The sequence below is a fragment of the Oryzias melastigma genome, linkage group LG22 (assembly GCF_002922805.2).
Source record: "Oryzias melastigma strain HK-1 linkage group LG22, ASM292280v2, whole genome shotgun sequence".
NCBI classification, from domain to species: Eukaryota; Metazoa; Chordata; class Actinopteri; order Beloniformes; family Adrianichthyidae; genus Oryzias; species Oryzias melastigma.
The window spans coordinates 12622661-12636154 of NC_050533.1; the positions used below are offsets into that span (position 1 = coordinate 12622661).

General features: G+C 36.7%; 1 protein-coding gene across 1 annotated transcript in view; it reads left to right on the plus strand.

Annotated features, from left to right (window-relative positions):
- The window catches only part of ltk (leukocyte receptor tyrosine kinase), a gene marked incomplete in the record, with an annotated part of 58708 nt that overhangs the window by 6696 nt on the left and 38518 nt on the right, over positions 1-13494 (plus strand). Inside the window, 1 exon segment of the mRNA XM_024277683.2 lies at positions 11401-11493. Within this exon segment, the coding sequence (XP_024133451.2) occupies positions 11401-11493 (93 nt within the window).

Here is a 13494-nt window from a genome sequence, read left to right on the forward strand (position 1 = left end):
GCACGTTCAGAGGACGTGCGCTTTGTACTGTACATCGTCCAATGGTAGCCAATCTCTTATAGAGTCTCAAATGAACGCCAGTTTCTAATAGTGGCAGGGCTCCTTTAAGACACCCCCCCCACCCCCATCCATGTAAGGAGTCTATAGTTAGTGTGTTGTGATCAAGTGTAGCGATGGCCAAGAAGCAATCATTCGATTTAGCATTTAAACTTTGTGCGGTGGCATACGCCAAAGAACATTCTGGTGAGGAATTTGCACGACATTTTGGGGTGGATCCTAAATGTAGCCGCGGATGGAACAAGCAGATAGTTGTTATTGAGAAGACGGCTGAAGAAAAAAACAAACCAATTTCCTGGTGGAGGTGCAAAGAAAGCAAGCGGCGAATTAGAAAAACTGGCTTTGAACATGGATTATTGACGGAAAGATGGAAAGGTGTGCGTCTGCAGAAAAATGATTGGCATAAAAGCAAAGAGGATTTTTGATACGGAGATTGATAATGCTCTAGAGAGAAAACAAATGTTCACAGCCAGCCGAATAAATGTCAGCTGCCACATATAGGGAATAAACATTAGGGATACTTTTATAAGATATACAAGTCCAAAAACAATCATAGCATATAGACTTTTCATTGCAAGTGGTTGCTGAATATGCGCTGTCGAGAGTTATAGCTTTGCACTGATGTCACCATAGGTTCTTATGGATTCACATTGGTTTTTAAATTATGATTATGTAATTTCTGACTAAAATGAATAAATCTGTTGTTGTTTTCTAGAACATAGTTTCTGCAAATTGGCAGGAATTCATTAGAAATTCACCTGAGTTCCTGTTGCTGAAAACTCTCCAATTACACTGCTCGCCTCTAGCTTACAACCATTCACACCCATGAAGTCATATTATCTGAACAACAAAAATGACAAGCAATTTTGGAGCTTCACTGTTTTGAGCCAGACGAGGAAAACAAAGACATAAATGGATACATCAGACTGGAGCGGAGCAGGAAGTTTATGGGCGCTTTTTCTCAAACTCCATTTTTTTTGGGTCATTTTTTAAATTTAAATAAAGAAATACTTAGACTTGCAGTTTTAATGTTAAGTTTCTTTATATCTGTCCATCATCAGAAAAGTGACATAAGAACATGTTAAAAACACTAAAAACAAGATTTTCGTTTGAGTGGATATTTAATGATTTCTATTTATGTGGATTTGCACAAAAATGAAAAACAAGCACAATAAAGGGAAACTGATGAAAATGGAATAGATGTGGAAAACCGTTTATCAGATTTAAGAGATATGTTTTTTTACTTTGTTGCTAAGGAACTAAAGCACTACTGTACTACTTCAAAATAAGGTAGAAAGAAGCAAGAAAAATGAGCAGTTTTATGGGCGCGTCTGCTAACGTATACAGTAAAGACAGAAATGATGAAAAAAGGATCCTCAGAGTGTTTTTTTTGGACGGAAATGTTGCTCTGAAAGTTTTCAAACGAAATCCTTGGCGCTCAAATCACAGTCTGATACGTTTGTAAAGTACAACCAGCTCCAGTCTCTGGCGGATCACAAGCATCTGGATAATTACATAACTTGAAAAAGTGACCATGACGGATGAAACTGTGACAGGAAGCTCTCCCGGCGGAATAGCCGCAGGCTGCCTTGCATTGTCTCAGCCTGTCAGTTGGGCTTGTCGAGTCCTCCAAGCTGGGTTTCATCAGGTCAAAGGAAACTGATGAGCTGTGTTTCTTCAGAACAGATGGCATCTCATTTATTTCTGTGATTTATTCAAGCAAAATGCTAAGAGGCTCTGTGTGTCTGGGGAAGAGCACAGATTAATGGGCTTACTTTATGTCGTTTTGCTTTGTTTGTCCAATTGTTGCTCTTTTGTTTTTGATAGAAATTGTGCCAGAGCTACCAAACCAGCTTTCACAAAAGTTGGAAAGGATTAGAAACAGGAATTCTGAGTGGATTAGCACTTAAGTTTCAAAACATAATACTGGCTTTGAAAAGAAAGAGATGCTCTCTGTATTTTCCATTAAAAAAAGTCCCTAACTTTTATAAGACTACGGTCACATATCCCAAAATGTTAGATTTTCAGTAAAATCGGCAGGTGGCCGCGCAGCTGCATTTGTAAATAGGAGGCGGCAGTCACATTTCTACACACAGCGTGGTGGTCGCTGAGAAAAAAGTTCCGATTTGACTGGTCAGTGGTCGCCCAGGCACATTTGGAGGTCACACAGTGGCAGTCCAGTGACAGGCGGGTGGCAGGACGGTAGCAGCCTGATAATTAACTTATAGGAGGATCTCCAAGGTCCCCAAAATCATCTGATTATTGGCTTATTTCAAACTGCCACTCCCCTGCCTCCATGCTGTCACCCCACTACAACCGTCTGATTGTTAGAAATCATACGGTAATAGTGCAAGGATTCGACAAGGGCTGTTGACATTGGCCGGGGGCCCGGTGATAACCACACGTCAGTCTTTAGATCCCGCCCACCGTGGGTGCAAATAGGTAGACGGCATTAATGTTGCACCAAACTCATCATGGCATTGATAGCACCTCAGCGACTCCAATACCTGCGTAGTGATGAATTGCGGTTGATGTTGAGAAGAATACACATTCTCACTTCAAACTTGTCATATATAGTATAGACGTATGGTTCAGGCCAACTCCGCGTCACTTTTTGTCATTTTCGGTGTTCCCAACTCGTCATTTTTTGACATGCTGGCTGTCCCCAACCCTCAGAACAGTATCTGATGCGGATCCGGAACCGGTAGCAGTCCTTGTCCTGATACCATACTGTTACTGGTCCGCATCCTGAGGGTTGGGGACCCATGATTAGTGTATGCATCTTTTCCCTGTGTGTGTGGGGTGATACCAAGCAGCCCTCGGACCGGTACCAGTTCACAGCCCGGAGATTTTGACCCCTGATTCAATGGTAACAGCCCATTAAATTAAATCAGGGGTGTTATTGGGTGTCCGTATGTAGTTGGGTGTCCCAAAACGTCAAAAAGTGACACAGAGTGGACCTGAACCATACATCCATATGACAAGTTGGAAGCGAGAATCCATTGGGGAAAATACGAAGAAGACAGAACATTGTGCTTTCCTGGGAGGCATGTTGTCTAAAAAGTTGTAAATTTGTAAATACACAAGATTAAAATGTGTGCTCAAGTTGATTTATGAATGACCAGTGGTGCAAAATTGCCCACTTTTTATCATACACTTGTGCTACGGGGCAGCTGGCGGTTGGTGGCATTTGATATGAACGGCCGCCGTCTGCAGACATTTACTCATCGTCCAAATCAGAGTTGCTGCCGGCCAGTGATCCATCTGCCACCGCCCAGCTGTTGCTCAATTTTGTACTGACATCATCCCTGCCTGGCTGAAAGTTACCTGACCATCTGCATACATGACCACACCAATAATTAAAAAGAAAAAATAAAGAGGCTAATTGAGAAGATTTCGCAGATGGCAGTTGTATTTGTAACCATGGCATTTGTGTGTCCGATTGTTGGTCTTTTTTCCTTTGTGAAATTTTGCCAGAGCTACCAAATTGGAAACATTAATTCAGAGTGGATTAACACTTTTTTTTAACTAAAGTTTTCTTAAGCTTTCTTAATAATTTTCCATTCAAAAACAGCTAGGAAAAAGGACAGCTGTTATTAAATTACACTAAAACTGGGATTTTGTTTTCAATCTTGTGAGGTAAAAATTTGGTTCCAACCATTGACTCTAGATGAGAATTGGATTGAGTGACTCCTCCCCCCTCAAACAAGAAGTACTCTGCGGCTCCAAGAAGCCAAAATCCCATTTTTATATTTCTTCTGTAGTACAAGTTATAAACTAACTAATCAGATGCCTCCATAAAAGCATGTGGTCTCATATTGAATGTTCAGAACATTGAATTTTGGGTAGCTCGTTTTGAAGTGGTAAGGATGTGTACTTGTACCAAGCTTTCTTCTGATTGGCGAAAGTGGTTGTCATAGAATTAATGACTCAGTCTGACTCTGACTAACAATTTCTGGTTCCAGAATGGCACAATATAATATATATATCTATATATATAGATATATATATTAATGGCGACTAAATTGACCTAATTTTGGAACCAGAAGTCATTTTCTATGGTTGATGTCACACTCACTCTGTCCATTTCTCATTTATAGTCAATGGTTTCAACTAGAACAAATACATAAATACATGTATTTTTGAGTATGCTATGTTTGTGTTTCTATGAATACGTAGCATCAATGAAAATGCATCTTTTAGAGCAGCAAAACACAGGATAACTGTTTCCATATTTCAACGCTATATTTCTGAGTTATTCTGATGAATTGGATATGGCACTCTTTGAAAAGAATAAAAAGACTCCCTTGTAGAAGGAAGATTTCAGTAAAGTTTCAAATTTACTTAATGGCATGTATATATTTAAAAAACGAAATGAGACATTGTATCCAAAGTGATGTTTCTGTAAGAGCTAATAAAAGGCCAAGAATGTCCATTCCTGCTTTGGTTGAACATGTCATACTGTTGGAACTCGCTGTTAAAACAAATAACGCTGATAGGCTAAAAGCAGACTCCTGTTAACTTGTGAATGTCTCTAGAGAAGGCGTCGACTTTAATTGGTCACAGGAGTCTTTGGGCTTCATTCATGCCTCAGGAATCACATGAGAGAAGTGCTAGATCTCTGGTTGTTTGATCTCCATATAAAAACTGTTTCACTTTGCCTGTCTGAGTGGGTCCTGGACTTAATGGTAAACAGGATAAAAGCAGGGTAGATACTGCTGACTGATGGAATTAGAACCAGAAAGTTTCACAAACTATTCTATACAGGAAAGTTTACTCTTTATGACCAGTGAACTCTATTGTATTGAAGTTACTTCTGATCAATTATGCCTTTTAGGTTCAGACAGTCGTGACAAAAAAAGGAAACAACAGTTCTGAATTGAATTTTTTGTTTGCTTAAAGGATACCCTCCAAGACCCAACAGTCTAAGCAAAGATGCTCAGACTTCCCTCTCCCCGGCCACTTCCTCCAGCTCCTCTGGGGGACCCCAAGGCGTTCCCAGGCCAGCCGAGAGACGTAGTCTCTCCACCGTGTCCTGGGTCTTCCTCTGGGGCTCCACCCAGTGGGACAGCCCGGAGCACCTCCCCAGGGAGCCGTCCAGGAGGCATCTTGTCCTTTCGGTTATGATCCAGAGCTCGTGACCATAGCCGAGTTGAGAGCTTTGCTTTCCGTCTCAACTCTCTCTTTACCAAAACGGACTGGTACAGTGACTGCATAATGGCAGATGGTGGTCCAATCAGCCCGTCAATGTCACGCTTCAATCTTCCCTTACTCGTGAGCAAGTCCTCAAAATATTTAACCTCTTCCACAAGAGGCAGGAGCTCTTCACCCTTTAAGAGAGGGCAATGTAACTTTCTCCGGTCAAGAACCATGGCCTCAGACTGACCCTCATTGCAGCCGCTTCACACCTGGCCACAAACCGCTCCAATGCATGCTGGAGGTCTGGCTCGATGAAGCCAACAGAACAACATCATCTGCAAAGAGCAGAGATGAAATCCTGTGGTCCCCAAACCAGATCCCCTCTAGCCCCCAGCTGCGGCCAGAGAGTCTGCCTATAAAGATTAGGAACAGAACCGGTAATAAAGGGCAGCCCTGCTGGAGTAAAACATGCACTGGGAACAGGTCGGACTTACTGCTATGAGAACCAATAAAAGATACACATAAGAGATACATTTCCGCACACTCATGAGTGTGCACGTCTAAAGACAATTTAGAGTCACCATTTAACCTATGAAGCATGTTTTTGGACTGTGGGAGAAAGCCAAGCGCCTGAAGAAAACCAAAGCATTCACAGGGAGAACATAAAAACTCAACACAGAGACGTCTCACCCTCTTTTGCTGTGAGACAAGAGTGCACTGTGAGCCCCAATAAATAAATATCGAAATACATTTTAATTTGAAAATTGAAAATATTTTTATTATGATTGGGGAATATACATAGTGTTTTTTTTTTCTTTTTACAAATGAAAATTTTAGATAGATACGTCAATTATGCCCGTAACAAAGAAAGGATTATGAATGAAATTACAAAACTTAGTCTAATTCTTAAACATTTAAAGCCTGATTCATGGCAGATGAGTGGATCATCTGTTCTGTTTAAGTGCAGATGAACTGAGCACGCGTTCAGGTGTTCACATTAGTTTGGCATAAAGAGCTAATTGCCTGAGCGGGAGTTTTTTTTATTTTATCAGACAGGGGCAAAAACATAATAAACCAATTTTATTGAAATAGATAGTCCAAGAGCTCAGAATTATGTAAATATGTCTTTTAATGAATTTTCTTAATAGCATCAAACCCCTTCCATTTTGCACTAAGTTGCTTAGATTGGAGGCTCTTAAGGGCTTGTTAAGAGCGCATGGTAGAGGTAGAGAAAGGTGTTTTTTATGATTATTCATTGCTTTAAGTATGGACAGTTGCAAGTGGTTGGTTTTTATCAAGCTTTAATAGGGATAATTACTCCAACAATCATTTCTTGTGGTCCAAATGTCTCAAAATGAGGTTTTATTATAATGCATATTTGCCAATTTAAGCTTTCTCTCCTGAAAGCCTCTGCAGGCTTCTATCTTCGCCATAGTCTTTCTCCAAAGTCTTTTGTCCAACAAGTTGACAAAGAGGTTCGTGCCATTAGGATGAAGTATCTGTTTCAAACCATGAATTGTAGAACTTCATATTTCCACAAGTAGAGCAGCTCTTTCTTTCTTGAAGAGTCTAATTTAAATATTCAAACATTTGAAAGGTTTTAATTCTTGAATAATTCATTTTTACATGTTTTTATTTCAGGATTTATATTGTACGGTGAGATGTAACTAAATTTTCATCATTAATTCTCATCTAAATGTATGATGTAAGTATTGAGAAAATATTAATCAAGAGAGAAGCATCTTGTCATGCTTAAAACACTGAAGGGTCTAATTGATTAAGGATTTATACATTGCTTAACCTTACACTTGTGTTTTTCAGCTTACTAGAAAAAAATTGTTGTGTTTTTCATTAATATCCTTTGCCAATATGAATTTTTTTTTGCTTTAATAAAATAAAAGAGACCCCCCTACATCTTAATTTTTTACATTTTTTTTTTTAAGTCTTAACTGATTTCTATACGTATGTTTTTCATGTTGTTGGTGCTATGATTTCTTTATAGTTTTGGTCTGAGTCCTAAATTAGTTTGACATATCCTACTCAAAAATATAAGTTGCCCCCAAAGTGGAAGTTTTGTTAAAAAAAGAATAACGAAGCTAGATGATCACCGCTAGCTCGAGCGGCTAGCTTCGTGGAGCATTCGTTGGCATAAAGAGCTAATTGCCTGAGCGGGAGTTCTTTTTTTTCTTTAACAGAAGGAGATTATAACATAATAAACTCACTTTACTGAAATAGATAGTCCAAGAGCTCAGAATTATCATGTAAATATGTTTTTTTTTCATTAATTTTCTTAATAGCATCAAACCCCTTCCATTTTGCACTAAGTTGCTTAGATTGGAGGCTCTTAAGGGCTTGTTAAGAGCGAATACTAGAGGTAGAGAAATGTGTTTTTATGATTATTCATTGCTTTAAGTATGGACAGTTGCAAGTGGTTGGTTTTTATCAAGCTTTAATAGCGATAATTACTCCAACAATCATTTCTTGTGGTCCAAATGTCTTAAAATGAGGTTTTATTGTGATGCATATTTGCCAATTTAAGCTTTCTCCTGAAGCCTCTGCAGGCTTCTATCTTCGCCAAAGTCTTTATTGTCCAACAAGTTGGAAAAGAGGTTCATGCCATTAGGATGAAGTATCTGTTTCAAACCATGAATTGCAGAACTTCATATTTTGGCATATTTCAATATTCAAATATCTGAAAGGTTTTAGGTCTTGAATAATTTATTTACATGTTTTTGTTTCAAGGTTTATATTGTACGGGGAGATCAAATAAAAACTTCATTGTTAATTCTCCTCTAAATATATGATGTAAGTATTGAGAATGTATTAATTTATAGATAAGTATCTTGTCTTTTTTTGCACAAACAAAAGCAAACATATAAAAAGAACCTTGCATCTCTCAAAATGTGATTTATTTTTACGTGTGACAAAAGCTCAAGTAACTTATTTTCCTAGTCTCTTTTTGCCAACTTAAAGCAGTCAATACTTATAGGTTTCTTCTATCTGATCCAATTCTCCTGCTAAATACCAATGGGAAAGACTTTTTCGAGGCAGCTTATGTAAAATCATTACAAAATATATAAAGAAATACCAAAGATTAGTAAACATATCTACTAACAAGATATTTTCTGCAAACAACAGACAACAGACATGGTAGTAGCCTCTGAATTCCCTCCCAAAATACTCTTCTTTCGTTGTTCTGACAACACTGACAGAACAGCTGAGATTGCTGATCAAAGAGATGCGTTGGTAGATGATGAAGCCTATGAGGTCAACTTCTTTATGAAAGAGAATTTTCAAGTGACCCCTCCGCCTTCATCCTTTACTTTCATTTTTTTATTTTAAAGCTTGACAAGTACAGAAGAGAAATCTAAAGAAAGTTTGAACCTGTTGGGATTATACATACTTTGCATATTTCATATTAACATATAAAACTCCAAGTTTTATCATCAGATTAAACTGTTTCTTCGTTTTAATAGTTACATTTTTGCATTTTTTAAATCTATACACCTATAATTAACTCGTGAGCAGCTCAGCTTCAGTTCTGTTACATGACCCCTCTACCCTCATTGGGGTCCCTAACTAAATTTGATAAAAAGTCATTTTAGCATTTCATTTGGTGCTGCTTGACCCGTTTGACTTTGCCTTACAGGCACCAGAAAACAGGCGTGTTACTGTTCAGAGATCAGCATAGGATCATGTTGCTGTGATGGGCTGAGGCGGGATCATCATTGTCCACTGGTCATGCTCGTTAGTGTTTAACGTCATGTCACATGCAAATTGATTAACCCTTCTGCTCCCTTCACATAAATAAGACCTTCTCTTACCAATGGTGGTGAGGAAAACATTTTTATTTTTCACTTGGACAAAAAATGAAATGCTGCAATGGATGTTTTAAATATTCATCGGATCAAGAATAACTAACATTTTACATTAGCGCTGATTTTCAGGTTATTTAGTTTGTTAATATAATTTAGTTTGTCTCTATCTTGACTTCACTGATACCCCAAAATTCCTCAGACCCTCAATCCAAACCTTGGTTTCCCTGTCATGGTCCTCGCCGGTCTAACAGCCAAAAAAAAAAAATTGGTGCAGATTTTTAAAAAGTATTTGAAAACCTGTATTTTTAAAAGAGTGTTTTGCATGGACAAAGCAGTTAAAGTAATTTAGTATTTTACTAATTTTACTTAGTTTTTTCTTTCAAGCCCCAACCTTGTTACTTTTGATGTTTAATATTTGATGTTTTATATTAAATTATATTATTTAATATTTTATACATAAACTCATTTTATTTTTATCTTTGTTACCACTGTTTTATTAATATTTTAAACAATATCTTCAGAGTTTCCTTGCTCATTTGTGAATTCAATGAAAAATAAATGACTGTGTTTTTATTCATTGTTTAATCCTCATTGCTCTTTTATTTTGAAAGTTTTAATGCTCTCTCTATTTTGTTCGTTTGGATTTTATTGCCTTTTGTGTTGTAAAAGTTAACATGAAATGGGCAAGTTAAAACAAATTGATGGATAGGTTTTTGGAAAAAAAATGTCAAATTAAAAGGGGATTTATGAGTGACATCAACATATATGATAATTGTAGGTGATTTCTGCAATGATCAAAACAATGTTTTATCATTGCAACACCTGGGTTTAAATGTTGGATAATAAATCATTTACTGCATTTCCATCCTTAGTTTGGTGGAACCTGTAGCTTTTAAGGTCTGCAAGTCTGACCTTAATATGAAGGAGAAAAAAATTTTATCACTTCACTGATGACAGTATGTCAAAGTTTGTAGCAAAAAAAATACATTTTTCTGAGCATACCATTAAAGCCAGGTCTCCGTTTAAATAAGCATGTCCATAAATAGAAAAACAATTACATTTCTTTTAATATAACTGAATATAAAGTCAGCCATGAAGGGGTTAATCCTGCATTTCAAGCATGCCAGTTGCAAAATATTTTTTTTTAAAAACAAAAAATAAAACATGAGAAGTAAAGTTTCTAACAGAACTAACCTTCAACAGAACCATATTCAAGAATATAGTCCAAAGAGGACAAAATGTGGGCCGGAAAACACAAAAATCTGTATTTATTTATAGTGGGAAAGATAGAAAACTAATGAAAAACGTGCATTGTAGTTGGACGTTTTTTTAATATTGATTTTTGTTTTTTGTAAAGAACAACCTTTTCTGATATCCTTCAATCAAAAATGAAATTTCAAGTCCAAGAAACAAAACAACAAGTTGCTAGCAAGAGGAGACGATGTCAAAACCTTAAAATTTACTTTTAGAAAAAACAATCATTTTTTTGGTAACTAATGTGCAGTTATACCCTGGAGTTCACAGTTTTGCTTAAGTGAAATGCACGTTTGGTTTTTGTTTCATTCCTCTTTTTATTTCAGGTCAAATTGATTTTTGATTTTATTTTACAAAGACAAAAGATCACAAACCCATAGATCACTAAAAAGAAAATATTTTATTTCAATAATTTAAAATGTTTTTTCCTTTTGTTTAAGGGATTAAACAAGCATGTTAAAACGTATCAGTATTGATTGGTGCTCACTCGTTCAACCAGCGATTATTAAGGAAGAAATCCCTCAACAAATACTTTAGCAGGACTTACACAGACAGAAATGAATTGATTCTTCCCAAAGCTGAGACTGAAATGAACCAAAAGTTAACTCCTATTATTTGATCTCCAAGAAAATGATAAAATCCAAGTGACCGGTCAGTCATCAATCATTATTTTTAATCAACTTAGAATAAAAGCTGCTGTGAGAACTCTAAAGTAATTTGTTTTTTTTGTATGAAGTAAGCGATCCAGCATTGAAAACCCTGATTTAAAGAATGGAGACCTCCAGCAGCTCTAATCAGGGATGTCTTTGTTGTGAGGTCTATTGTGCAGCTTGCTATAAACCAATTTGTGCAACATCCATACCAAGTGTTCCTCAAAAGCTTTACAAAGCAGCAAAAATGAAGATAAACTTGGATAAAACAACCTATTTAGCGTACATAAAAATTGTTAAGACAAGATCTATGAAATATATCAAGTCCTGGAAAATCTATGTGTTTTCTAAGAATAACTCTAGTTTCAAATGTGTGCAGCTGCAGTATAGATCTGTAAAAAGTGTTTAACAGAGTGTCTGAAGGCAATAAAAAGTGTGAATTACTGTATGCTGACCTCCAAACATCTTCTGTTTGTCTGCAGTGAGGAACACCTACTCCGTCTCGTCTGACACGTTTCAGGAGGACGACTTTCCCCATCAGCTGTTTGACTCTTTTACTGAAGATGACAGTCAAAGTAAGAGCTTTCTTTGTTCCAGATCAAGGAATTCACAGCAAAATTCCATTATTAAACCTAAATGGAATAAACTGGTTGCATTGATACCAGACTTATTTATAATATTTTAATAATCTTCCGTTAGATCGCAAACAGTAGCTTAAAGGAGTGTGCTAAAACTGCAGAAATATGTTAATTTTTAGCTAATTAACAAAAGTGAAAGTGGCTTTCAATAAAACAATAATATCAGGATTAGGCTCATATTTAAGCAAATCTAACCCATAAGGATTTCTGCTATATTGGCCGTTTCCTTTGCAGTAATCACATGATGCCCTTCATTCTTGTTAATCCGGCCTCATCCCCTCGTACTCTCGTTGCTCGGCCTTTACAAAGGCTCTTTCTGTTTGGCTATTTAACAGATGTTAACTTCCAATTTAATTTGGGCAAAAATTAAAACCCATGTGCCAATTTAGTGTTTTTTATGAGGGCTACACTGTAAAAATGATTTAACCCTACACTGCAGTTAGATGAAAAGACTTAAAAAACATAATTCTTTATTTAAATTACATGATTACTTATGCTATTCATCCTTAATTACAAATTTTTAGCTTGAAATAGAAACATTCTTTATTTTTTTTATAACTTCATAGTACTTGATTGAAGTTTTCTTTTGAAACTGGATATGTTTGAAAAATAAGGTAAATTGATGAGCTATGGTAAAAGTTTGGTAAGGTCTCATAATGAACAGAAAAACTGGGAAACATTACATTTAAATACTTTTTCAACAAAAAAAATTTAACATTGGTGACATTTAATTTTGTTTTTTAACATCCTTGCTGTCATTTAAATAAAAGTTACCATTGTGACAGTATTGATAGCCTCTGTGGAGTATTGTTAACTGTCTGTTTTATTAAGAAAAAAAAAGCTTATTAAAGCTAGAATCAAATCAGAGTGTGCTTAAAAGCTCACTCCAATGTATATTGTTTTTTTGGTGTTTTTCCTTGGCTTTTGTGGCATTTTTTTCATCATGGAGGACATATATGAAGAAATTTAAGCTAACATTTGCCTTTTTGAGCATTTCTTTATTCAAGTGAATCAAGATCAGATTAAAAAATACAATTGGAAAAATGTTGTTCCTCTGACTTAGAAGCTACTACAGCAAGCCACAAGGTTCCTGCTCTAATCCATTCTGATACAGGCACTTGTAGACAACTATACGTATGGTTTCCTCATCTGAGGTGGCATCTGGCTCAAAACTTTACGGCTGGATAGCTCCAATACTGCTAGCAACTTTTGTTGCGGTTATAATGTTATGCTGGGATGTAAGGGGCTGTAAGGTAGAGCTATAAACAGATAGATTATGGGAAATGAGTGCAGGCTTACTTCGCACCGACAACCCCACCCTTAACTCAAAGGGTAATTTCTAATGAACTCTTGTCGCTCTGCAAAAATGTTAAAGAAAATGACAAGTTTTTTTTTTTCATTTTAGCTTAAAACATAATAATTCTAATGAAAAGGTCATTGGGAACACTTCAAAAAATTGTCAAAAGAGGCTCGGAGTGGGAGTTTAAGATCTGGGAGAAGTTAGGATCAACATCTTTATGAATGTACAAACATTATTTTAAACATAAATGTTGCCAGTAAATGCATTGTTTTCCTGTCAGCTTTAGGCTAATTTATGTTTGTAATTTTCTATAAGCTGAACCCCCAAAGCTCAACTGGTTATGGGCCCTAAAGCACCTTAAAAGAGTTTGTGTTTTGAGCACCGTGCAAAAGTGTGAACACGGGAAACGTGGTTCACTCGTGGAAAGTGTTACACAATAGAACTGCATCATCTACAAAGAGTAGAAACAAAATCCTGTAGTTCACAAAGCAGACTGACAATCCTGAGGCGCTGTCCTTAAACGCCACACGGTGTCCCAATAGTGTTTCACCCAGACTTTAGGTACTCAGAACCAGTCTCATCCACCCTCTGTGTTTTACCACCAAGGAGCTTTTTGACTCTGACTTCAGCTTAAGGGA